Genomic DNA, 25,460 nt, shown 5'->3' on the forward strand with positions numbered 1-25,460 from the left:
GTAGAAATATGAAGGATATAACTTTATAAAAACACATTTATTCTTTTGTTTAAACTGTCCATTTCGTCATGGCAACGAAGTTGTAAATTAAGCTATTACTTTACACAGAAAATGTCAGTAAGTGATTTTATCACAATAAAATTATGTTTACATGCATGTTATGTCTTGTGGCTATACTTTTTGAAAAGTGAGTATTTTAATGTTCAAAAATTCACCTCCATTGTAAGTGCCTCACTGTAAACTCAATATTAGCTTTTTTTTTTTATTTATTTAAGAAGAGGGACGAGTCAAAATGAAATCTTGTAGTAATCAACATTGCCACAAATGCCATTTATTGAGCTTAAGTTGTATTGAACCCAAGTGTGCCCCACAAGCCCTCAAAAGTGAAGCCAAAACGTCTCGATCGCCCCCCCCTGGTGACTGGTCCTAGTATAAGTCATAAACCCCGCCTCCCCATGTTATTCAACGGGACGTGAGACCAACTAAACAATTAAATTACTCTTCACATATCTTTTTTCCAAAGACAGAAACTACAGTAAATGACAGAAACTATAGTAAATGACAGAAACTATCACGTTGATGTAATTTCAAGTGTTTGTTTTTAGTTAGTTATTTGATGCTATAAAAACGGTGCTGTGACATCATGATTGACAGCTGTGATTGACAGGTTCTCTGAGCAAAGTAGTCACTGAAGCACCAACAGACTTTTTTTCGGGATCTTCGGAGGACTGAGGAGATTGGAGCTTTAAATTTAATATCTACATTTCTATAATTAACTATTTCACACTGTCAAAAGTGCAGGGGCGTGTGCTTGCGATTGATTCAGTGAGAGTGAGGGCGGGGCCTTGATTTCGCGGCTTTACTTCCTGCTCACTACTGCGCAGGTCTGGTCCCGAAATCGCAACTGCGCAGACTCAAGTCTCAAGATGTCAGCGCCATATCGGGACACTGGCGGCTTCAGTTCTCACCAATGGAAAAGAGCGAAGGGGCGTTGTCCATCTTTTTTTATAGTCTATGATTGAACCCAGAATATTGCAGGTGACACTGGCTATGTTTGGAATGGAATTCTAAAAAAAATCAAGACACAAAATGTTTAATCATTTATGCATTTTAAAAATGACATACAGTTCTACTATTTTAAATGCTGTTATCCAATCTTACTTTGTAAGATCAGGATCATTATGTTTTTATTTTAACACAGCATTCAGTTATATATATATATATAACACAATAGAGTTGCTTTAGTTTCGGCACCATTCACAGACATTGTCTTCACTTATAAACACAAAAACAGAAATAACAAATACCCAAACAGAAGGCTATTGATATTTAAATCTAACATTTAGATTAAAACCACCGAAATAAACACTGGGATGTATTAGTGTTTGGCGAGAATAAAATTTGTCAAAATATTAAAGAGCTTCTTGACGAGTTAGATTTAAGAGTTTTTTTATTCACCTCTCTTCATCAATAAATAAATAAAATAATTGAGAATATTAAATGTTCTGATTTTGATCCAAGTAGAAGCTGCATCTTAATATCCAAAACATGTGCATCATGTTCCTCCTTTACACTTTTAAATGAATATTTACTTAAGGCAGATAATTTCACAGCAACAGATCTCAAAGAATATCTGCTATAGACAGAAGCCTACAATGCATGCATGATGTGAAAATGTATTTTTCTAATGCATTTAAACAAAGTCCAGTGATTAAATGTTGTTCGTAATTTAGTGATTTGCTGCGTAGCTGCTGTGTCTCAGGTGTGTGTGGTCACAATTTGTTTCTCCTGGTTGTGTCTGCGGAAGAAAGCTTTTCCAATCTCATATGTGCTGATCATGATGGCACACGCTGGTGCCACTTTAATCAGCCTTGGCATAAAACCTGAGGATGAGAGAAATGAAGAGAGAGAGGAAGTTATTCAGTACTGCTGCGACATCTAGTGGACAATTTACAAAATGTTTCCACTCCTATGCCAACCGTGTGATTCAAAAGCAAGTCATTGTCACTTAGTGTCAACTGAATATAGATTTCTAAATGCCTTGTTAGACATCTAGGTGATCCAAGTGTTTGTGGCTTTTTTAATAAAATTGTGGTATACATCCAAAAGCATTATTTACCTGCAAATAGTCCCGATAGACCATTTTCTGATACTATCCTTTTCATCACATTATATGTGCTGGATGAGACGTGCGTGGACACTACAGAGACGAGAAATGCAGTGAATACCGCACATTAATATGCTATTCTAATATGATTACCGGTAGATATTAAAACACCAAAACTGGAAATCCAAATCAAATGATGGAATGCACTTTTAAGATCATTTGCCATTTCTCGATAAGAATTTAAAAAAAATTATTTATAGAGATTACCAGGATAACAAGGACCACTTTCTAGCCTTTGAAATATTTTAGAACAAAGCATAACATTTAATAACCAGTTAATTTTCCTTTTTTATTAATTTCACTAAGTTTTCCATGACCATTTTAAACCTGACAATAATACTTTAAAGGTTCACCTTATTTTTGATACTCACAATTCATTGCGTGCAGTTCACCCATTTCCACCTGTCGTCTCGTTTTCACCACATCAAACGGCAGAGTGACGATCGCTGCAATCTAAAATGAGAAAGCTTTAGTTTCTTTACAAATTTTAAGATAAAAAGGCAAGCCAAAAAATACAAAGCCTGGTGATTCTGCTGGTCAAAAATAAATGATTTGGAGTGTAAACTTCATTGCCCATAATTCCTCTGCGTATTAACCACGTGTGTCTCCTGTAACTGTGTGTCTCATGTGAATTAATTTAATCAAGGGGAGGATCTTTGATTTCATGACTGACATACATACATACATACATACATTATTTACTATGTTGCTGTGTAATTGTGTTAAAGCGCAAAACGTTTTTTACTAACATAATTGTAATTTACCAGATTCTCATTGATATTTTAGTCAAGCATCTTTATGAACTGAACTTGAGGTGTGTGCGCTTCACTTTTACAAATTTGGTTTAAATAACAGCGACCTACCGATCCAGACAGTGCTCCAGCTGTGAATGTGATAGTAAAGTTTGGATTGGAAGAGCCGTAGTATTCACAGAGCCAGGCTTTACCCTTCTCATAGTTATACCAGTACATCGCTGAGGAAAAAGACCAAACACAAATGTCCAATTAGAAAAGAGGACACGGCAGACAATATACATTTGAGATATTAGCACTGTTATATGAACATGCACAAGGCATGTCCCAATCAACTCAAGACAAAAAGAGTCACCTGAAAAGGGGACGTCTCGGAGCAGTGTGGGACCCCAGCCCCTCCACAAAGACTGCCAGCCTTCGCTGTGCACTGAAGACCAGATCACAGCGCTCAGCTGCCGGTATGACTGTTTCTCAGACTGAAGCTTTGTGCGGATCAGCTCCAGGGGGCTGATTACTGTGGCAGAGCCCACTGATAATCATACATACATGCACAAAACTCATGTGAAGCCGAGGACAATTTAATATTAGATCAACAGGTGGAGAACAGGTCAAACGTTTAATTAGAAGGGTTAAATGGTACCTCTTGCGATAGCACCAGCCAATAGTGGCGCCAAGTCTGATCTGTCTTCCATCCTGACCTTCAGAGCAGCACACAGCTGATCATAACATGTAAAATAGATCATGGTTGCAGGCACCGCCATCACACTGGGAAGCAGAATCAGTTCATCAATCTGCGTTCAAAGTTCATTCGTATTCAGACAGCAGGTTACAGTGCAGAAATTGTGGCTAAACACTCACAGTGTTGGAGGAAGGCCGCTCCACAGAGATCTAACTCCCTCCCGACGTATAATCTTAATGAAGGCATCCTAGATAACAAAAGGCAGAAACAAATCATTATTTAATGAAGTATAATTTCTATACCACTAGCAGAACCAAAGAGAAATATAATAATAATTGTCTCCACCTGGATTCACATATCCTCAAAATGACAGCCAATGAACTTTACATTTTATATATACACATACATACAACCTTAATTCCAAAAAAGTTGGGACAGCATGGGAAATACTAATAAAAACAAAACGGAGTGATTTGTAAATTCTATTCACACTGTGCTATATTATAGGAATGGTTCACCCAAAAATGAAAATTCTCTCATAATATACTCCAAGGTGTGTATTACGGTCTTTCTTTAGCAGAACACAAATGGAAGATTTTTACAAGAATATTTCAGCTCTGTAGGTCCATAAAATGCAAGTAAATGGGTGCCAACTATTCGAAGATCCAAAAAGTACATATAACCATCATAGAAATAATCCATACCATTCCAGTGGTCTTCTGAAGCAAAACGCTAGGTGTAAGAAATAGATAAATATGTATTTATTTATGTTCCTCTGTTGTAAACAACACTGCACTTTTCTTTTTCGTATTTCACGCATTAGCTCTAGCGTGAACTTGTCAACGGGCTTGACCTCGACCCTCATTAATTTTTCGCTTCAGAAGATATCAATTAATCCACTTGGGGTCGAACGGATTCGTTTTTGATGGCTATATGTGCTTTTTTGAGCTTCAAAATCATGTCACCCATTTCCTTGAATTTTATGGACCTACAAAGCTGAAATATTCTTGTACACATCTTAATTTGTGTTCTGAAGAAAGTCGTACACATCTGGGATGGCATGAAAATGAGTAAATTAAGAGAATTTTCAGTTTTGGCTAAACAAATCCTTTAAAAGCACTGCAACAACACATTATTGGATGATTAAAATTAAATTATTATTATTATTTTGAAAATATACACTTATTTAAAATCAGATGATTGTAATGTCACTAGTTCTTCTGATAAGTCTTATTAAGCTTTTGGGAACTGAAGACACAACTTTTTAAGTTTAGCAAGCAGAATGTTCCCCCATTCATCCATTCTGCAGGTCATCAGCTGCTCAATTATATGGACCTTCATTGCCATATTTTGCGCTTCATAATGACATTCTCAATTGGAGACCGGTCAGGACTGCAGGCAGGCCAATCTTGCAAACACACTCTCTGCTTACGCAGCCATGCACTTGTAATCTGGGCAGAATGTGGTTTGGCGTTGCCCTGCTGGAAATCTATTTCTTAAACATACCTTGCATATACGCTTCAGAAGACATTCATTAATCCACTGGAGTCGAACGGATAATATTTATGATGGCTATATGTGCTTTTTGGGCATTGTATGGGCCAACAGAGCTGAAATATTCTTCCAAAAATCTTTGCTGAAGAAAGTCAGTCACACACATCTGGGATGGGCATGAGGGTGAGTAAATGATGAGAGAATTTAGATTTTTGGGTGAACTATTCCTTTAAGGCTTTAATTTGCAAAGCAGAAGCCATACATCAACACTGTCCAGAAGCACTGCTAACTTCTCAGGGCTCGGTCTCATCGGAGATGGAAAGCAGAACAGTGGAATTATGTATTGTGTTCCAACAAGTCCACATTTCAAATAGTTTTTGAAAAAAAAAAAAAACAGCTGTTGTGTTCTCCGGGCCAAAGAGGAAAAGGACCATCCAAGCTGTTATCAGCATCAGGTTCAAAAGCCAGTGTCTGTCATGGTATGGGGATGTATCAGTACCCATGGCATGGGTAACTTGCACATCTGTAATGGCATGATTAATGCAGAAAGATATGTACACATTTTGGATGTGAAAGATATGTACACATAACTACATATACGGGGCGGCTGTGGCTCGGTTGGTAGAGAGGGTCGGCCACTAATCACAGGGTTGGTGGGTCGAATCCCGGCCCACATGACTCCACATGCTGAAATGTCCTTGGGCAAGACACTGAACCCCACCTTACATAGCAGCTCTGCCGCCATTGGTGTATGAATGTGTGTGTGAATGGGTGAATGAGTCACAGTGTAAAGAGCTTTGAATACCGTTAAGGCTTAAAAAGGCGCTATATAAGTGCAGACCATTTTACCATATACTGTAATCCAGATGCCATCTTTTCCAGGAATGTCCCTGCATTTTCCAGCAGGACAAAACCGAACCACAAACTGCCCAAATTACAAATACATGGCTGCGTAAGCAGGGAGTCTGTGTACTTTACTGGCCTGAATTGTCTCCAATTGAGAATGTGTGGTGCATTATGAAGCGCAAAATATGGCAACAAAGGGCCTTGCAGCCAAAGACTTGGATAACAGGGGGATACTCTATATATTTATATGGTTACGAGTATACTTACCACAGTGCCGCTGAAATGGCCGGATGCTTTGTACCATGCCTTTCCATTTCCGTTTTCACAGACACATAAATGATCCATCAAGCCATTACAGTACACGAAACATTTTCCTACCAGTCACCAAAAAATGAGGGTCAACCATGACAATTTCTGGGTATACAAAAACATTTTACTTCAAAACAGACAATGGCTAATATTCACCTTTGGGAAAAGGATTCTTCTGTGCTTGCAGTCTTATCTTCACAACATCCAGAGGAGTTACTGCGGACATGAACACAAGAAACTAAATTTGCAACTTAGCGGTAAAATTGATTGCACAGCTTACAGTACAGTGTCAAAAACTGTCAAGTAATTTTACATGAAAGAAAAGCATCCTGCAAGTTAATCTAAAACACTTCAGGTTCGATAAATATGCAACTAACTCCTTCCAGTTGCTCAACTTTTAGAGCATGCTGCTAGCTATGCCAAGGACATGTGTTTGATTCCCAGAGAACACACATACTGCTAAAATGTAAGCTTTGAAAAAATACCAATTTGCTTTGGATAAAACCATCTGGCAAATGTGTAACTGCAATGTAAATCGAACTGTCAAGCAATGTCATTTTATGCTATTCTGATCTGTAATCAAACATGTTTCTGTTATACATACATTAATACATCCAGCCTTCCTTATTAGGTTAATGCAAACCTTGGCATTGCCATTTCATTTGTTCAAAATCGAAATAAAAAAATGTCAGCACGACCAGCCCTGTGTCATCTGACCTACACCTAAACTACAGACCCTTACCGAACAGTGATGTAATAATTGCCCCAGAGCAGGACGCCACCATCTGCTGGAAAGGTGTAATGGCCTCCGTGGGTTCTAGATAACTTTTTGGAGAGGTCATCTCAAAGGCTGAGATGTAGAGAAAGTTCAGATGAAGAAGTACTGGGTTTTACAAGTTCCATTAAGCACCTTATTTAGTGAATGACAGTCTTTTGCCAAAAAATATTGGTTCACTTACCTTTAACTTTGCTTCTTCTGAATCACATGTTCCTAATAGATCTGAACGGAACACAAACACTCCCCCTGATTGCATTTACTTTCACAAGCTAATCAACAACAAACAGTCAACTGCTATCAGCTAAACATTTTAAATTATGTCAACATTGAATAGAAGCTACACCCGATAATAGAAACCAATGGCAAAAGGGTCGATGATATAATCAAAAGATATCGATGAATTCACACAAGTATGCTGTTTCACGCGTTTACACAACATCACATGTGATTATTGTGCCCACTGAGTATTTCAAGCCAGCAGATTCGTTACTTCCGGATATTTAAATTTCGTCATTCGATACAAAGGAAAACTCATGGACGTTACAATGTATTAGAGTCTACTGTCATAATTTACAGTATTTATATATTGTATACGCTACTTATAAATCAGTTAGTCCATATGTATGCAATTATCCTTAAAATTTTAACATTTTGCAGCGTCGTTTTTTTTAAACCACCAAAAATTAACGACGAATCTCACTACTTGGATCTCAAGATTACAACGAGTTTTGTGGGAGTGTAGAATCCGCTCGAGCGGGAAAATGGAAACGGGTCTCGTCGAGTGTTTATCAAGAATATATTTACAAACACTAACGTCATTTATTGTGTTCAAACTACCTTAAGTAATGGTGAGATAAATTGGTGATATAACTGGCTAGTTTGGCCAGTTTTTAGTCTTAACCGTTAGGACTGGAACCTCTCCATAATGAAACACGAATCTTTCACAAGGTGTAAGGACCGAGGTGTGTGAACTTCTTTTGTTTACGCATGTTTATTAACCTCTATTCGTTTTTACACATTATTACACTAACAAAAAATGGCTATGGTTTAGTTCATTTGTTTTGTAGTACCATATTGTTCTTTGAAGTAATTTGTAGGGTTATGAAAATACTACGTAGAAAGTGTTATATAGAAAAGTCTTGTAAAATGCATGCTGTGCTTTATATCGAAATACTACAGTGTTATCGTCTGAATCAATCACTTTACCACTGTACTCTATCCTTAAAATAGTGAAGGAAATGTGAATGCTGTTACTTATATATGTTAAATATCGATTGTTTTGTTGTCTTATACTGCTATGCTGATCTTCACAGATTCAAAATTGGAGGAACAGATTGGTGCATCATCCAAAAGTAGAAATAAAGCGACATGTGATATTCTTCAAAACAAACCCTTTAAAGGGAGAATCTTTTACTTGGATCTGCCATGCAATAGGAGGGTACAAACCTTGGAAAATGACATAAAAAATCTTGGTGGGGTAAGTGCAGTTTGTTTACTCTCTCACTGTTAATATGTCATAAGTATTGAAGGTGTTTTGTACATCCCTTATAAATACATAGCCTACTCATTAAGGAAGAGACTTTCTCCTATCAGTAGCTTTCTTTTCAGACAACATTGTTTGCAAACACTTAGAGAGAGTTTATAAACGAGCCCAATAGTTTAATATGTCTCACAATGTATACAATGTATACAATGCATTTATAGCCCTGTTGTTCTCTCTTTATTTAAACTAGGCTGTAGAGTTTTCAGTATATATTCAGCCCTTTTATTCTTTTTAGATCTGTTTATTTTAACTTCACATATCTCCTCCTATCTCTTCTGCTCATCAGACAGTGGAGAAGTTCTTCAGTAAGGAGATCAAGTATCTTGTGTCTAGTAAGCCGGAAGCACGTTTTGCTCATCGTCTGCTTCCGGACTCCCCGGCACCTAGTCCGGATTCAGGTGTCAGTTCTCCCCATCCCAGCAGCAGGAGGGACAGGCACAGGGAAAGCTCTCAGGGACCCACAGACACGGTTAGACATGATAATACTTTTGTGATACTTATATATGCTTATGTCCTTGTTATGGTAAAATGTTGTGTCTAATACAGATTTTATCTCATCTTCTGAGTAAAGATATTTCAGCTCAGGCTACCAATATGGGTTTTTATTGGGCAATGTTGATATGTAGAAAGCAGTGTGGCAAATAGCCGATATTATGCTCATAAAATATATACATATTGGACCTTATTAACAGCAGTGCCATTGATTTTTAACAGGATTGAAAATGAGGCTGTAAGGGATCGACTGCCCATCTTTTAATTGGCACACATTATATTAAGCTTCAAGATCCCATCTGATTTTCCACAACTCAAGTTGTCTAGAGTTTTAGTCTAATGAATACTCTTCGAAAGATATTTTTTTTCAATGTTTTGTGCGGAACAATCCGAACACTTTAAACTGCAGTACAGCCCATTGAAGAGACTTTGTCTATCCCTCACAGCATTGTTGTCATTCCCATCAAAAATCAAAGATGCCGCTACTGTGAATATGGCCTGTACAGTTTAATAAGTGAGAAGTATACAAAATCGCACCTATTTGCAGAATATTTACTCAGAATTCTTTAAAACACTAAATTTTCTTTCTGTTGACAAGGGTTTTGCTTGACAAGCCAGCGCGATTAATGGCTGATAATCTTAAATTGGCCTTTTCACTACTTGTGTCTTATTATATTTTTTTATATTGCACTCTCTTACATTGGAAATTGTTTGAAAAAAAAAAACACTGCCATTTTTGTCTTTTTCTGGTATTTCACAGGCAGCTGTAAGTCGAGGTAAATCTCTTGTGGAGAGAGTAGTTAAGGAACAAGTGAGTCATCTTTGTTTATCAAATCGTTTTTGTGGTTGTTTGTGAATTAACTCCCATAAGCAGTTTATCAGTGCTCAATTGAATGAATGAGCGAGTGATTGGGGGTCCTTTTGTTTCCATCTCAGGAACGTGTTCAGATGAATGGGATCTTGGCACATGCTGTGGAATGGGGGGTCAAAGTCCTGCATGTTGACGGTATCATCAACACCTTTGACATTAACATCTGTGTCATTATTAACACCTGCATTGTTAGAGTTTTGTTCCATTTCTGTGTGACTCGGGTCATTAAATAGGACAAAATAAGCAAATTAATGCAATTAATAGTGTTTCACTTACTTTAAGTTTTACATGACTTCTGTTTGTTTTGAAAAGCTGTTTAAACTTGTAATGCATGATTCCAAACAGATGTAATTTCGTATGTTGACAAGAAGAAAGCAAAAATCATTGCAGTAAATGCAGCTAATGCATTGGTCAAAGAAACTGTAAGTAGTTTTTCATTTCTGTTCTTTACACATTTTCCATTATATCTTCTTTAATAAAAGTGAATGTTGCATCCTAAATTTCCAAACGCTTATAGCAAAAATGTAACCAAATATGCAAGATTGGGAGATGAAAAGTTTTTCACTGAAAACCCCATATTTATTGACCACTATCATGAGTATTGGTGTTCTCCATTCAACCCATATTTAAAAATACAAGGCCCACATGGATTCTTTTTCTGCAATTATTGTGGGAGAAATTTGTGAAATGTGTTTAAATATAGTAAAATGTGTTACACAGAACAGAGTATCAACCAACTTGGCTACAAACGTTATTAAACAAGCATTCAACGTGGTGGGTGATGCGTAGAACTTGAAGAATGATGGGCATTAGAACTTCCAGAAACCTTTGGAAATTTCAGCTGAGTTTTGAGAGTGCAGTTATTTCAGTATATAATCAGTTATCTGTCCCTTTATTTGTAGGCCAAAATTCACCCCACTGGGAAAAATACATTTCAGAGATATAATGGTAAGTACAATATCATCATCTGTGTAAATTCATCATCTCTTCCTGATGGACAATATAAGAATGTTGAATGAATCACATGAAATTAACTATCAAGCTTTGAATGATTAAGAGCTCCTTTTATTTTATTTTTAGGTGGAAGAATTAGTCGATCATTTGTGAAAGTGGAAGACTCAAGCAGGTATGAAATATTTTTTTTTTATTATACAACCCCCTACACACACACACACACACACACACACGTTGGAGAAAGATCAGCATTGTCTTGTAAACATTTGTTTTTACTCCCTAGACATTTGACATCATGTAAGCATAATGGAACTGAGGAGGGGGCATCTTCATATACAGTATATTTTTGCAGGGCTGCAGTTTGAAAATTTTGGGCCTGGTACAAAACGTATTTAGCTGGCCCCCTTCCAGTTAGTTGTCCAAGGGGGTGGTGGATGGGACGCGGACAGTTCTTCCATCGACGTACTTTCTCCCGGCAGCGTTCGCTGTTGTGCACTGTCCGTGTTTATATCCGCACTTATATTAACGAGAGCAAAGTAGCACATGGATTTTCCTTCATCCGTGCAATGTATAATTAGCATTAATGTTTATTTATTTTATCACTAACTGATTGTAAATAACAGAAAGGACATTAAAGAGACATGAAATTAAAATGGAGTGTGTCTCTCTCGTCTTTGGACACACAATACACAGAACAAAGCAAAAGTAAACTTTTACTTGAATAATGTGTATGACTTGCTTGTACAAATAAGTTCTCAAATTCAAATCTACAACCTCTCGAGTTTTGCAACACTTTTACCTTCTAACAGCCGTCCAACAGACGTGTTACTGGTCTGTATCCATGATTTAATAAAACAGAGAATGTTGTAAAACAGTCAGTGGAAAAGTTTATTAATTGATAGTCTATGTATTCCATTTCAAGAGTATAGTCCATCAGTAATCAAAGGATATGTAGGCAGAGATCAATGAGGTGCATCGCAGTTCAACCGGCAGGTAATTTCTGTGAGGTTCTTTGGGGTCCAAATCATCATCACTCAGCGACACGTAGCAGTGGATATGAATCCTGAGGTTGAGACAGGAAAACAAATAGAATAATATTAGCGTAGATGCCATTCAATTTATTGCAGAGTTACAGATTATGAGAAATGTTTCTAGTTCCAACAGACCTAACTAAAGCTGCCAAATTGTGAGTTGATGGATAAATTATGCCTGGCTAAATAGATGAATCTTTAGTCTAGACTTAAACTGAGTGAGTGTGTCTGCACCCCAAACGGTGTTAGGGAGACTATTCCATAATTTTGGAGCCAGATAGGAAAATTATCTACCTCCTTTGTGGATTTTGATATTCTAGGAACTATTAACAGGCCAGAATTTTGTGATCATAGTGAAGGTGATGGAATATAGCATGGTAGAAGGTCACTTAAGTTGAGGGCTGTTATATCTTGTTTTAACTTTCACATCATGAACTGAATGAAACATGAGTCAGTGTTTGTGAATCTGTGATGATTTTTTTCTTCAGGCATTACCGTCCCATCTACTTCCCCATGCCCACCATGCCTGTGTGCAACCTCCGTTCTCCCCCACCCTGCAGTCCATTCTTGGTTGAGGAACATGGAAAAGGTGATCAAAAGAAGAAACCGAAAGAGCAAAGGTAAAATGAGAATCATTAACATCTGCCAAAATGTGATACAGATTCCCACAGTCATTGTGGATTTCAGACCTGGAAAAATGACAGAAATAGTTTTTTTGTTTTGTTTTTGCTTGAGTGAGAATCTGTGTTTTCCTTTAGGTCTGGAGAAGAACGAGGGACTCGAGGAAAGAAAGACAGACGCAGAGGGCATGAAGGGAGGGAGAAGAGGAAAGGAGGATACTGTGAGTGCTGTGAGGTCAAATTTGAAAACCTCAAGGCGGTAAGTGTCAAAAATATATTAAATGAAATCACTATACATTTTTGTGCATTTGCTACAAATGTTGATGTTTGTCCTAAAAGCAGTAATTATACATTTTTGGCTGAAGCAGACTTTGCATTCAGTCCAAGACAGCTGTTCTCACCTGTTTGACCTTCTGACCTCTAGCACCTGGAGGGTGAGCAGCATCTGGCTTTCTCTAAGTGTGAGGAGTACAGAGTCGTGGATCAAGTCATTGCAGGACTCACCTGCGACCTCATGAACATCAACTCACATTCAAAAAGGTACAGACAGACATTATTTTATTAAGCAAAATTATCTTTTCCTAGTTTATGACAGTAGATTTGAATTTAAAGCCTTTTACTGGATGTATGGCAGTGTTCAGTTAATGTGTCTCTCCTGTAGTGTGAAATGCAGCATATCCACCCCTCTCCTGCATTTTGGAGCCATGTTGGCGGTGAAGGAAGATGTGGGAACTAGGGGTAGTGATGGAAACCAGGAAATTAAGGGTTTTTTGCTTTGGGACTCTACATCAAATCAACCTCTGTCTGAACAGACCAGAGAAAAACCTCCTCTGGTTCGCAAGCGCAGCAGAGACCAATGTGAAGTTCCCTGGAGCAATAGGGACAGCTTGTTAGACCAATCTGACATTCCGGAGAAGTCCTTGTCCAAGCGTGTAACCTTTGAGTTGGAATTAGACTCAAAATCTGCTGTACAGGATGTTGAAGCTAGATCTTCACTCAGCAGAGATCAACAATGTGCCTCTAAAACTCTTGAATGCAGGACCACTCAAGACCAAAAGACCAGGACAAGCCATGATGTACACCCAGCTCAACAATTCAGTGAGAGAAACGTACAATCCTTAACTGGAAGGGAATGCTGTAGGACACATTGCACGCAGGAAAATCAAATTGAAAATTCAGCTCATTGTCCTTGGGCCAGTACAGCGCCTGAACCAGACATGTACATTCCCTCTAGTTCACTGCAACGGAAGGTTCGTAACGTCAGACCCAGAAGAAGAAAGAAAGAGACTGCTATGCACATCCAAAGCCGTGAAGAGAGTGAATCATTGAACTCTCCTTCAACCGCTAAACCTCTAAAGCAATGTGAGAACTTTTCAACATCTGTTCTGGAACTGTGGCAATTATTCCAGTCCAGTGACAACATGGATGAAGAGTTTAAGGGTTTCTGATATTTGAACTGGATGGAGGAATACAAAGCAAAAACCACGGAGAGTGTATAACATGTATAACTGAGTTTAAAAAAATAATAATATGCCAAATAATATATATTTGTTGATCTGATTTCTTTAATCAGTGGGATGAAAAACAACACTCTAAACCATAAGCCTTTAAGGATTTAAATGAATACATTGATTTAAAAATGGGAAGAAATACTTCCCACCTATGTATGTTAAAAAAAACAATTTATTTGTGTGAATTGAATATGTACATTTATGTTGTGTATGTAATTGAAAAGTATAATGGCATGAATCTATCTTTAAATAATTTTCTGCTTTCTGTAATAAATTGCAAATATTTTGGTAATATTGTTTGGGGTTCCATTTTGAGTGCCATGGTTATACTTAAGCAGCATTCTCTAGCATTAATCAAAAGCTGATTAACAACCTTGAGATCTGATTTGGTTTTGTAAAATGTAAGCATATTTCAACATGGGTTCAGCCTGAAGATTTATTCATAACATATATATGGGAAAATATTTTCCATTATCTACAGTGAGCCAATCAGTTTTTCCAATCTCCAATGATCAGTGTTTCAAGCCTTCACTCCAATAAACTGATTTATCATATACGGAGTAAAGAATCCATTATCCAAATGGAAATCCTGTGTTACACAATGAAATTTAAGCTCTGCTTTTAAGTTGTTCATGGGACACCCTAAAGAAAACATTAAGCAGTAAATTAGATTACCATCTCCTGTTTATTTCAAGCAGTTGTCATACATGCCTAGTTTTAAATAAGCATGAAAGCTTTCACCATGTTTGACATCCCTCTGCATTGTTTTAAATGCACTTTTTTAACACTGGTCATTTTTGGTCAACTGTTAATTCAAATTAATCATGACCTTTCATGATTTGCTCTGTCGGGTTCATGTTCGAGTTTAGTTCACTTATTGCCTTGAGTATTATTGCAGAGTATAGGCCTACTACTAATAAACATTACATATTGCATACTTACACTGTTTAGGATGTAACCAAATAAGGGAGTGACATGTCTATTGTGGTTAGGTCCCTGATTATTATTCATTATAAAGTATGCATTATTTGTGCATACACGATTTAAGTACTTACATCAATCAATGAAAAACAGTTAACTCAGTCTGTTATTCCACTGTCATGGTGCGGGATTCATCTCTGTCAATCACAGGTTTATGTGGTCGGTTTGGCGCAGAAGGTGACAGCAGGTGGAGTGAGCAGCCTAGGATCGCGCGCACAGTACACTACCCGTCATCACGCGTGCAGCTTGCTCATTTATATTTATGAGGCGTTTCTGCAGTGAGGCTGCTGAATATTATTGATGAGGCTTGCTTGTGCTCGGCGAAGAAAACGGGGCTGATTTCACTTTTCCACAGCGCGCCCGCTTTTCGACCAGTCATCCACCCGCGTCTCGATGCAGATGCTGCACGCGCGCGAGAGAGGATGTGTGCTTTTCTGAGGGAGACCGAAAGTCGTGTATAATTTTGGGATTTAAGTCGTATATCTCGTATAATTTGGGATATTTATGATTAATTTATTTTTTTTAAACACTATATGGATGCGGTAATGATGGTTCTTCGTGTCGGGATTTCCTTTCTGTGCCTCTTTGTAGCGGTGATGAGCTCTGTGGTACATGTCAACATCTCCCTTCCTCATTACGGTGAGGGTGTATTTTTATATTTTCCATAAACGAAATCATATAATTATGACGGTTTTTTTATCATAATAATGCCGTGTTTGTCAACCTCAGATAATGTAAACAAGAAACTAAAATGAGCGGCTGCAGCTTTGAGGATTGATTTATCATTATTTATCATTCCTGACCAGCATATTAGGCTCGATGTTATATGTTTACATGAGAGGAAAATATATAAATGTTAAAAGCACCGTGTTTTTTTTTAATTATTATTACTCTAGGAGACGCCTGGGTAAAGACGAGGACTCCGCGTGATGACGGCAGGTTCCTCGGGAGAGATAACTCGGTACCGGTCCGGTTAGTGTACCGAATGGACGGAGATAGTCAGACCGCTCATGATGTTATGAACACAAGGGTTCGAATGAGCTCTGACAGTAAACAGGTGCGTGTTTTTCCTCGTGTTTAGGTGTCAATTGTGTGTCACAGGGATGCTCTCTCCTCCCGTTGCCATTGGAGACGCGCAGCTGTTCAAACGATGTTTACTTTTCTCTTTTACTCTCTTTCTTAGTCTAAGTCAGTTTTTGCTTTTTTGAGAGCTACAAAGTTAATTCCTGTCATTTGAGAGTGACATAATGAACAAGAACAGCATAAATGTGCAGAAGATGCTGATGTTGAGGCCTCCTGAATCATCTCATGGCATCACGGCTTTGGAAACACAAAGGGCCAATAAGCAGTTCCTATAATTTATCTTTATCACCCAATATGTACACTGGTGGCCAAAAGTTTGAAATAATACAGATTTGGCTCTTATGAAAAGAAATTGGTACTTCTATTCACCAGAATGGCATTCAACTGATCACATAGTCAGGTCATTAATAACGTGAAAAATTACTATTACAATTTGAAGAAAAAAAATCAGAACTTTTTAACTACTTTAAAGAGTTCTCATCAAAAAAAATCCTCCATGTGCAGCAATGACAGCTTTGCAGATCCTTGGCATTCTAGCTGTCAGTTTGTCCAGAAACTCAAGTGACATTTCACCCCACGCTTCCTGTTGCACTTACCATAGATGTGGCTGTCTTGTCGGGCACTTCTCAAACACCTTACAGTCTATCTGATCCCACAAAAGCTCAATGAGGTTAAGATCCATAACACTCTTTTCCAATTATCTGTTGTCCAATGTCTGTGATTCTTTGCCCACTCTAACCATTTCTTTTGTTTTTCTGTTTCAAAAGTAGCTATTTCTTTGCAATTCTTCCCATAAGGGCTGCACCCCTGAGTCTTCTCTTTACTGTTGAACATGAAACTGGTGTTGAGCGGGTAGAATTCAATGAAGCTGTCAGCTGAGGACATGTGAGGCGTCTATTTCTCAAACTAGAGACTCTGATGTACTTATCCTCTTGTTCAGTTGTACATCTGACCTTCCATATCTCTTTCTGTCCTTGTTAGGGCCAGTTGTCCTTTGTCTTTGGAGACTGTAGTGTACACCTTTGTATGACATTTCAAGCATTGTATAGCATTCATCCCTCAAAATAATGATTGACTGACAGTTTTCTAGAGAAAGTGGTTTCTTTTTTGCCATTTTTTACCAAATATTGACCTTAACGCATGCCAGTCTATTGCATATGGTGGCAATTCAAAAACAAACACAAAGACAATGTTAAGCTTCATTTAATGAACCAAATAGCTTTCAGCTGTGTTTAATATAATGACAAGTGATTTTCTAGAACCAAATTAAGAATTTATCATGATTACTCAAGGATAAGTTGTTGGAGTGATGGCTTCTGGAAATTGGGTCTGTCTAGATTTGATCAAAAATGACTTTTTTCAAAAAGTGATCGCGCTGTTTTTTTACATCAGTAATGTCCTGACTATATTTGTGATCAGTTGAAAGCCACTTTGGTGAATTAAAGTTCCAATTTCCTTCCGAAACAGCAATATCTGTACATTATTCCAAACTTTTGGCTGCCAGTGTATAATACCCTATTCTTTATAGACCAGAGAATGGTATCGCTTCAGCAGTCATTATTCAGCAAATCACTGTATCTGGGAACTCAAATCATGGGCCATGATGATAAAACAATGAAAACAATAAACTAGCAAAAGCTTTTAATAAAGTGGCAAATAAAAGTTTTTATTTGTTTCTGCGTTTAATCGTGTAATGCTATTAGAGCTTTGCCTAATCACCATGTGCATTTCTTGAGTTCTTGCTTTGCCTGGCTGGGAAGATAGTGAATAAGACTCTTTAAGTGAGCTGAGATCATATTATGTCATAAATTAGCTCTATGCATTGCAATGCAATGAAAAATTGGAAATTTGGAAAAAGTACAGAGTGGAAGCTTTATAAAATATAATAGCATCTCAGTTCATTCTAACTGGTACTTTGGTCATATATGTCTCATCTTTGGTACTCTGCACGACCGAATCTTTCTCAAAGGCACAGACAGGCCAACACTCATGGCCTTGTTACTGTAACTGACTCTTTGGCTGCTTCTGTGCATGTCTGTACATGTGTCCCAACGTCGCCTTTTTGTGCTTCAGGCTGTGGTGTGTGTGTGTGTGTATGAGTGTGTGTGTGTGTGTGTGTGTGTGTGTGTGCACGTGTGGGGCTTAACCCTTTGTCTGCCATTTGGAGCTGTTCTCTATGTGATTCAAGTGAAAGCTCATTCATCAAGCCATTGAATAGTATTGATTTATACATTGCTATGTTGCTTAATTAGAAATTGGATTTGAGGCATAATTTTATGAAATATATACATTTGTCTTTTTAAAGATCTTTTATTTAAATTCGCCATCTACGGTACAGAAATACTGTATTCCAGGCAATACAAGTTAAGCTCAATCAACAGCTTTTGTGGCATAATTTTGATTACCACAGAAATAAATTTAGACTCGTCCACCCTTTTCTTTAAAATAAGGAAAAATCAAGGTTATAATGAGGCTCTTACAATGGAAGTGAATGTGGCCAAGCTGTAAACATTAAAATATTCAAAAGTTTAGCCAAGATGTAAATAAAAGTGAACATTCTGTATGTGCTAACATGATTTTAGAGTGAAAAAAATCACTTGCTAGCCTTTTTTTTGTACAGTTAAATTACATTTTGCCATTTCGTTGCCATGGAGGCTGCTCAAAAAGTATAAAAGTTTTAATAGAAGAATTAATATGTGCTTTTATAAAATTATAAGCTTCACATTTCTGCCTTTTAAACCCTACAAAAATTGGTCCCAATCACTGTAACCTCACTGTAAAAAAATGTTTTTAAGAAAAGGTGGAATGAGTAGAAATATATTTATCAACAATTAACTTGGATTGATTTTGAAATATTCCTTTGAGGATAAGCAAATTATTCTCAAGTCTGTTTTTAGCTTCAGTTCTGGCTGACGTTTCTTGTATGATTTTACATCACCTTCAGTTGCTCTTTGAAAATCAAAGACATTAATATCAATTAATGCCAAGAGCAAACAGATAGCATCTCTTGGCTTGCTAATTTTAGACCTTCTTTATTTAACACAGAATGCAGAAAAAAAATGAGTCTAGCAGTTTTGAAAGATGATATGTTGAAACAGCAATGATACCAAAGATGTAATGGACAGAGAGCGTCAGGCCTCTCATCTTACATAGTCATACCTCCTCTGAACTCTGAGTCTGTCTATTCGATTTGTGTGTGTGTGTGTGTGTGTGTGTGTGTGTGTATTGTGTGTTTATGAAAGAAGGGTTGACATTTTTAGTGTGCATTGTGCTTTAACACAAAAATACGTACCCAAACTGTATGAGGGGCTGTAAATGAATGTGGATGTGTCTCGAGGGGGTCTTCATTCAGGGGGTCATTCATGGGTGAAATTTAGAGGATTTCCCCCTCCTTGTTTCTTGATAACTATGTTTTGCTGGTTTAGGAGAGAGAGGTGTGTTCCCTTGGGGGTTTTAGACTCTCCTCAACTCCCCAATATGCTTCTATTTCTGCCCCCTCTCCCCATCCTCACACACACACATTCACTCATGAGCTTTGAGAACAAAACACTGCAAGCCAAAAGCTCCCCTCTCTCATGAGGGGGTGTTATACGGCCCTGGCCATATGGGCCCCAAGCAGGCAGTGAATTAACCATCAGCTAACACACACACAGCCACCAGTCCTACACACCAAAGTGTACCTATGATTAATTAAATCCAATTAGTACATCTAATTTTACTGCTGTCTCCCAAAACACCAAACATGTTCTAATTTTACAATTTATGTTGTCTCAGCTCATGTGTGGCATCGCTGAGATATGAAAATGACCCAATCTTATCTTGTTTTGTCTCTTCTATAGAATCATATGGCCCAGGCTAGTTTCCAGGTGCAGGCATTTGGGCAGACCTTCATTTTAGACGTGGAACTGAACCAGTGAGTACACGTTTTACCACAAGTTCACACAGCTGTTTGGGTTTAAAGCCACTTTGTTGGTTAAACATGTTATTACAATGTTATTATATAATTATAACTTTTGTTACAGTGCTGCATTGGTGATATACAGTGTGTGTTTGTGTGTTAGGGAAGTGTGTAAGGTATGACTAATGGTTATCAGATGAATTTGAGAAGGGTTTATGATGCTGTTGATGGACTGCAGAGTCATAATGGCTGTGGATTTATGCTGATGGATTGGGAAAGACCTGTCCACTCTATCGATCATGGCATCTGCCTCTGTCTCTTTCTATCCTTCATCTTGCAATGTCTGACGCTCTGTCAGGATTCCCTGTGTTACATATTGTCTTTTTACTGATAAACATGACTATGTGCACAGGTATACTTGTTCTCATTGGACTGATTCTGAAGTGAATGTAATTGCTGTTTTATAGGTTTTATAATTCTTTGGTGTTTCTAGTATTAGAGCTTGAAGCCATGTTGACAAACAAGCTCTAATATAGTTATAGTTATGTCCCAATACATTTTTTTGGAGACAGAGTACAAGTACGATACTTTTCAGTATTTGTGATACCGATACCTGTATTTTGGTTTAATGTTTTTCTATTGTTGTAATTTTGAAATACAATACTGTGAGACTGAGTATTTTAAGACAGTGTATTTATTATTTTTCAGCAACTGCTACTCAAAAAACATTATCACAAAATTATCAAAAATCACCAATCAAATTTCACAGTATAAAGTATATAAAAAAGAATCACTTAGACCTAATTGGGGCAGTGGTGGCTCAGTGGTTGAGGCTCAGGGTTACTGACCAGAGGGTCGGGGGTTCAAGCCCCAGCACCACCAAGATGCCACTGTTGGGCCCTTGAGCAAGGCCCTTAAATCCAAGTTGCTCCAGGGGGATTGTCCCTGTAATAAGTGCACTGTAAGTCGCTTTGGATAAAAGCGTCAGCCAAATGCATAAATGTAAATGTAATGATTATCACAAAATTATCCAAAATCACCAATCAAATTTCACAGTATTCTGTGAATGATTATTCACTGAATCGCTTATTACAAAACAAAGAGAGCTGACCTGCTGACTTTATTGGTTTCAGCAACTGTAACTCATAAAAAAATTCAAATTGTCAAAAACTTTAACAAATAAAACATTTCACTAACAAACCCATATAATAACCAATATGTAAAGGCTGTCTATCAATAAGGATTATTTTGCAAATGTAAGGTGTAAGTGGTAAGGCCTTTTTCACGAACAGTAGCATTTCTGCATGTTAACATGTAAAGCCTTACTAAATCCATTTTTATTTATTTTTCCCATGTTTTCCATTTTATTTAGCAGTTTAATTAAACGTTGTCATCAAAAGGGTGTCTAAATAAATGTATTCTTTAAAACTTTAATCAACCTTAATTCTTAAACTTTAATCAAATTAATTTTCAACATAATGTTGCATTATTTTTACAGAGTGTTTATTTGCACCCCGGTGTAAAAAGCATCTGCCACATTGTGCAGCTGTTTGCACCCAATAGTCTGGTGGAACTACAGAAATATTAGACAAACTAAACAATAGATGTTAAAATGATGTGTGAATGTGTGCTGTTGTCCTAGCCACTGCGGTTCAAATCCGTATTTTGTCCCACTCTTTTTACCACCCGATTTCTTGTTTCCACTCCTAATATTTCCTTTAATACTGCTTAAAATAATAGATAAAAATGGCAGGGTCTGTCGATCGCACTTGTTCCCTTGACTTTTGTGTGTAGATTGCATCACTGGATTACTAATCCTGTAATGACCATGTTTAGCCAGAAACTATAGTTTTAGTTACTGTTAGTACAGTAGTGTCATGGTTAATTTTGTGGTTACTGAAAATGTAAAAACAATACCATGGTGAAACTAAGGTTATTTTTTCTAAGGTAAGGTTAAGGTTAGGTTTAGGGGTAGAAGTTAATGTAGTGTGTCTGCTGGACTCTAAATAAACACAATAAACACACTGCAGTGATGCCCATTCTGTATGTTAGTATTTAAATATGGGTGCAAATAGTATCTGACACCATTTGCACCAGGGTGCAATTAGAATCTACCATTATTTGCACCAGGGTTGGGGTGCAAATAATATCTGCCACTATTTGCATTGGGGCATAAATAGCATATATCATTATTTGCACCAGGGTGCAAATAGCATCTGCCTTATTTTAATCAAATGAAGTGCAGATACTCACTGCACAATCCCAAATACAACATTAAAGTTATCTTTGTCAAATACAGAATAATGTGCTGCACAACAGAGCATCAAAGATGTGAGATATTTCTTAAATATAATACAATTAATATTGATTTATTATTATAGTAGTAGTGCTATTATTGTAGTGAATATTAAATAACTATACAGTAATGATATATTATTATATATTATTGACATATTTTTTTCTATTTAAATAAAAAATTGTGAAGCCCTTTCAGGTTCTGCGTTTTTTACGATAGGCTGTTATTGAATTAAATTAACATGGAGTCTGTATTTGCTGTGTGCTTCAAAGTGAATGAGCTCTCTGGTCTCTGTCATCCTCTACACACAAGAGCCATGTGAAGCTTTTGAGGAGTTATTTTCAGTGTATGAGTCACTTTGATGCATGAAGCACATTCAGATTATATATTTAATTCAATAAATCACAGCATTTGCGGTTTAAAAATCACACCAGGATACTGTAAATCGTTATTTTAAGTTGAATGTTTCTGCAATGACTTTCGAACATCAGTTGGTATCCGTATTTGATACATTGGTTCCCGGGACATCCCTATAATATTGTGTTCTCTCAGCCAACATGGGTTAATCTAATGTTAAATAAAATAAAACAATTTAATTCAATTAAATACTGTATATGAAATATAATTTAATAAGTATTTGTACCATTAAAATGGTAAAGTAAGCACATTTCCTCCACAAATTCTTATTAACATTTTGTGTTTGGATGTTTTACTTTTGAGTTTGTTCTAATTCTGATTTTTCTCAATGGCAATTCCCATTTCTGTAATACAGTAATTATATACTGTATTGCAGTAGAAAATTATTGCAATGCATTTATTATTGAATTTTATTTTTGCTTAGTCTGTATGAGTAATCCATTTGGGTCTGCACCAACACTCTTGAGTCATAACTCACAGTCATAACCTTGACTCTTTTTATATTCATCATGAAAATACAATCCATTAACTCTGTTACTGTTACAACCAGAACCGCCCCTGTACTTTAACCTGCTCCTAGACAGAGTCAGTGTCAGCAGATTTGATCTGATTATAATAATGCATCATGAATATTTCAGTGTCCTTTCTCTAGTCTGTGTGTGTTTCCTATAACAACATCTTGGTGGAGAGAAAATTTGGCTTTTACCATGCAACTCCCTCTGTGCCTTTGTCAGGCTCTTTGTTAATGGAGAGCGTGTGAGTGTGGTGAAAAGGTTGAGGAGCTGCAGTTGTTATACTGTTGGTGTTCTAATTTAGAGCAACCTCTGTAAATGTCTCATTTGTGTTCATGGAGCGACTGGCATGTTGTGAATTACGGCTGTTCAAATGGAAGGGCATTTGAGCCTTTAGGGCAGTCTTTCCTATTTGTATGGTGTGCAGATTGTGTGGAGACTGACTAATTATTTTACCCAAGTTTCTCTCTCCTCAGTCCCCTGCAATCAAAACCCTCAGTCCAAAACTAACTCTGCTGTTCTCTATCCTTATATTGTGACATTTTATCATATGCTTAAACGTTGACTGTTCCAAGTGAATCGCCTTAAGCCTGGTTTATACTTTGGAAGAAGATGAATTTTGTTCTCCTGGAAAACTAAATCACCCTAGGCGAATTATGCCACCATTTATACTACGCACTACATAATTTTAAAATTAGTTCATTTAGAGTGATGTCACGGTGTTTAATGTACTGTTCCAGCCACAAATAAAGCCAATAATGCAGGTTTTTCTTTCCGTGGGCCACCACTTTTAGTGCTGTGGCCCTTCTTTGCTTTATTAAATTTGTCACGGCCCATTTCAATTTGAAAATTCAAATCTCTCCCCACTCATTTATCGTGACTCCACTTTGTATAGTTTGTGTTGCAAATCATGTAAAAAGTATACTTCCACACAATCTCTGAGAAATGGGGTCTTCAAAGTTATCCATTTTAACAACAGTAACCTAGGTAACAACTCCTAAGCTGGTACGCAGGATTGTAAATAAAAAGTGTGACATCTAAACCACACCCATGAATAGTTTTAACCAATCATCAACGCTCTTCGACCAGCTGAGTTCTCATTTTGCCAAGCTAACAACATGATACTCATAAAAATACGTTGCATAAAAATAGTCCATTTGACAGAACTACTTTTATTGATACCTTTCTGTATTTAATGCATAGAGAGCAACAGTCTTGTTCTAGTTGTAAAAGTAATTTTCTCCATAGGGGAAAAGGCTTTTAACAGCAACTTATAAACCATTAAAGACAAACCTACTATGAGCTCCGAGGTTGTTAATCAATAGTAGCCTATATGCTTCTGTCTAATCCAGTGTTTCCAAAAATCTTTTTTGCCACGGCACACTTTTTATGACTAAAATAATACGGCATACCACTATCCCACATAGGCTAACCATTGTCAGTATTTTTCCTTTTCAAGAACTGCCCGTTTTAGTAGCGTGTTTACTTTTAATGTTTGAAATTCGGCTATATCAAGTTTACAATTGTGCAGAATTAGCTGCAAAATAAAGATTATTTTGGTGAGGCTTGCTTCTGTTTCTCAGATATGTTCAATTGTATTAACAGATTAGTTCAATGACCCCTTCTGGAAATGTCACTAGGTGGTGCCAATTGAGTGTCTTATGTGCTATGAGCGAGTCAGTGAATCATTTCAGTGAATCAGCGATTTTACGAGTTTGCCACATAAAAAAGCGGGAGTTATGCACAATAAACATTGAAAACATGTATTTGGAAGAGAGAAAAAAGCTTGCAGTTGCTTTGATAGCAGAAAGTAATAAAAGGACTCATTTATGTGTTTTCTTGTTGAATTTAAATGAGTTCAATAACTAGGGTCTCTGATATTCATAACGACGAGGTAATTTTATATTAAAAGAAATTATGAGACATTCAATATCTCTTCACAAATTTGGACAGTTTTTAAATATTTCTTGTTGCTTAGTACTCTCAAAGACATTATTGGCGATGCAAAAACGTGTGAAAAACACTTTGGTCTTACGTCACCTCATAGACTTCAATGTATTCTGCAGCGCTGATGCGTGTCATGTAAAAGACCCTTAACACGTATAAATAGCAGTCAATTTCGCACATTAATCATTGCTCCTCACAATCACAAAAGTGACCAATTATAGTTTCAAAATGGCGAATTTCTCAGAAAGTTGAGGATTTTGGCTCCCTGAATTGTTTCTT

General features: G+C 37.1%; 3 protein-coding genes across 3 annotated transcripts in view; 2 read left to right on the forward strand and 1 right to left on the reverse strand.

The window, feature by feature from the left end:
- Window positions 1-1,114: 1,114 nt before the first annotated feature.
- Window positions 1,115-7,472, reverse strand: LOC127658147 (probable mitochondrial glutathione transporter SLC25A40). The gene is made up of 11 exons (XM_052147268.1): window positions 7,207-7,472; window positions 6,990-7,097; window positions 6,404-6,463; window positions 6,206-6,312; window positions 3,778-3,845; window positions 3,560-3,684; window positions 3,275-3,448; window positions 3,031-3,140; window positions 2,539-2,620; window positions 2,120-2,200; window positions 1,115-1,883 (listed from the first exon to the last, which is right to left on the reverse strand). Exons 2-11 carry the CDS (start codon window positions 7,087-7,089, stop codon window positions 1,759-1,761), a joined length of 1,032 nt encoding a protein of 343 aa, XP_052003228.1. The 5' UTR covers window positions 7,090-7,097; window positions 7,207-7,472; the 3' UTR covers window positions 1,115-1,758.
- A 297-nt stretch (window positions 7,473-7,769) lies between these two features.
- LOC127658267 (protein DBF4 homolog A-like) lies at window positions 7,770-14,269 on the forward strand. Its single transcript, XM_052147467.1, has 12 exons — window positions 7,770-7,987; window positions 8,339-8,502; window positions 8,855-9,037; window positions 9,821-9,871; window positions 9,997-10,066; window positions 10,277-10,353; window positions 10,834-10,879; window positions 11,012-11,057; window positions 12,405-12,536; window positions 12,675-12,795; window positions 12,961-13,076; window positions 13,198-14,269. Exons 1-12 carry the CDS (start codon window positions 7,951-7,953, stop codon window positions 13,982-13,984), a joined length of 1,830 nt encoding a protein of 609 aa, XP_052003427.1. The 5' UTR covers window positions 7,770-7,950; the 3' UTR covers window positions 13,985-14,269.
- A 1,147-nt stretch (window positions 14,270-15,416) lies between these two features.
- Window positions 15,417-25,460, forward strand: part of LOC127657969 (disintegrin and metalloproteinase domain-containing protein 22-like) — a 68,982-nt gene continuing 58,938 nt past the window's right edge. Inside the window, exons 1-3 of the mRNA XM_052147010.1 lie at window positions 15,417-15,667; window positions 15,925-16,085; window positions 19,951-20,024. Coding sequence (XP_052002970.1) covers window positions 15,562-15,667; window positions 15,925-16,085; window positions 19,951-20,024 — 341 coding nt within the window. The 5' untranslated portion in view covers window positions 15,417-15,561. The remainder of the gene's footprint in view (window positions 15,668-15,924; window positions 16,086-19,950; window positions 20,025-25,460) is intronic.

This window comes from Xyrauchen texanus, chromosome 17, assembly GCF_025860055.1.
Source record: "Xyrauchen texanus isolate HMW12.3.18 chromosome 17, RBS_HiC_50CHRs, whole genome shotgun sequence".
Taxonomy (NCBI): Eukaryota; Metazoa; Chordata; class Actinopteri; order Cypriniformes; family Catostomidae; genus Xyrauchen; species Xyrauchen texanus.

Excerpts from the sequence above, each read along its gene's own strand:
- LOC127658147 (XM_052147268.1), bottom strand. The coding sequence starts at position 7,089 with ATGACCTCTCCAAAAAGTTATCTAGAACCCACGGAGGCCATTACACCT. Across the intron at positions 3,846-6,205 it reads GCCATTTCAGCGGCACTGTG|GATGCCTTCATTAAGATTAT; the intron begins GTAAGTATACTC and ends TTTGTTATCTAG. Across the intron at positions 2,201-2,538 it reads TGAACTGCACGCAATGAATT|TGTCCACGCACGTCTCATCC; the intron begins GTGAGTATCAAA and ends TCGTCTCTGTAG.
- LOC127658267 (XM_052147467.1), top strand. The coding sequence starts at position 7,951 with ATGAAACACGAATCTTTCACAAGGTGTAAGGACCGAG. Across the intron at positions 9,872-9,996 it reads AGAGAGTAGTTAAGGAACAA|GAACGTGTTCAGATGAATGG; the intron begins GTGAGTCATCTT and ends TTTCCATCTCAG. Across the intron at positions 10,354-10,833 it reads ATGCATTGGTCAAAGAAACT|GCCAAAATTCACCCCACTGG; the intron begins GTAAGTAGTTTT and ends CTTTATTTGTAG.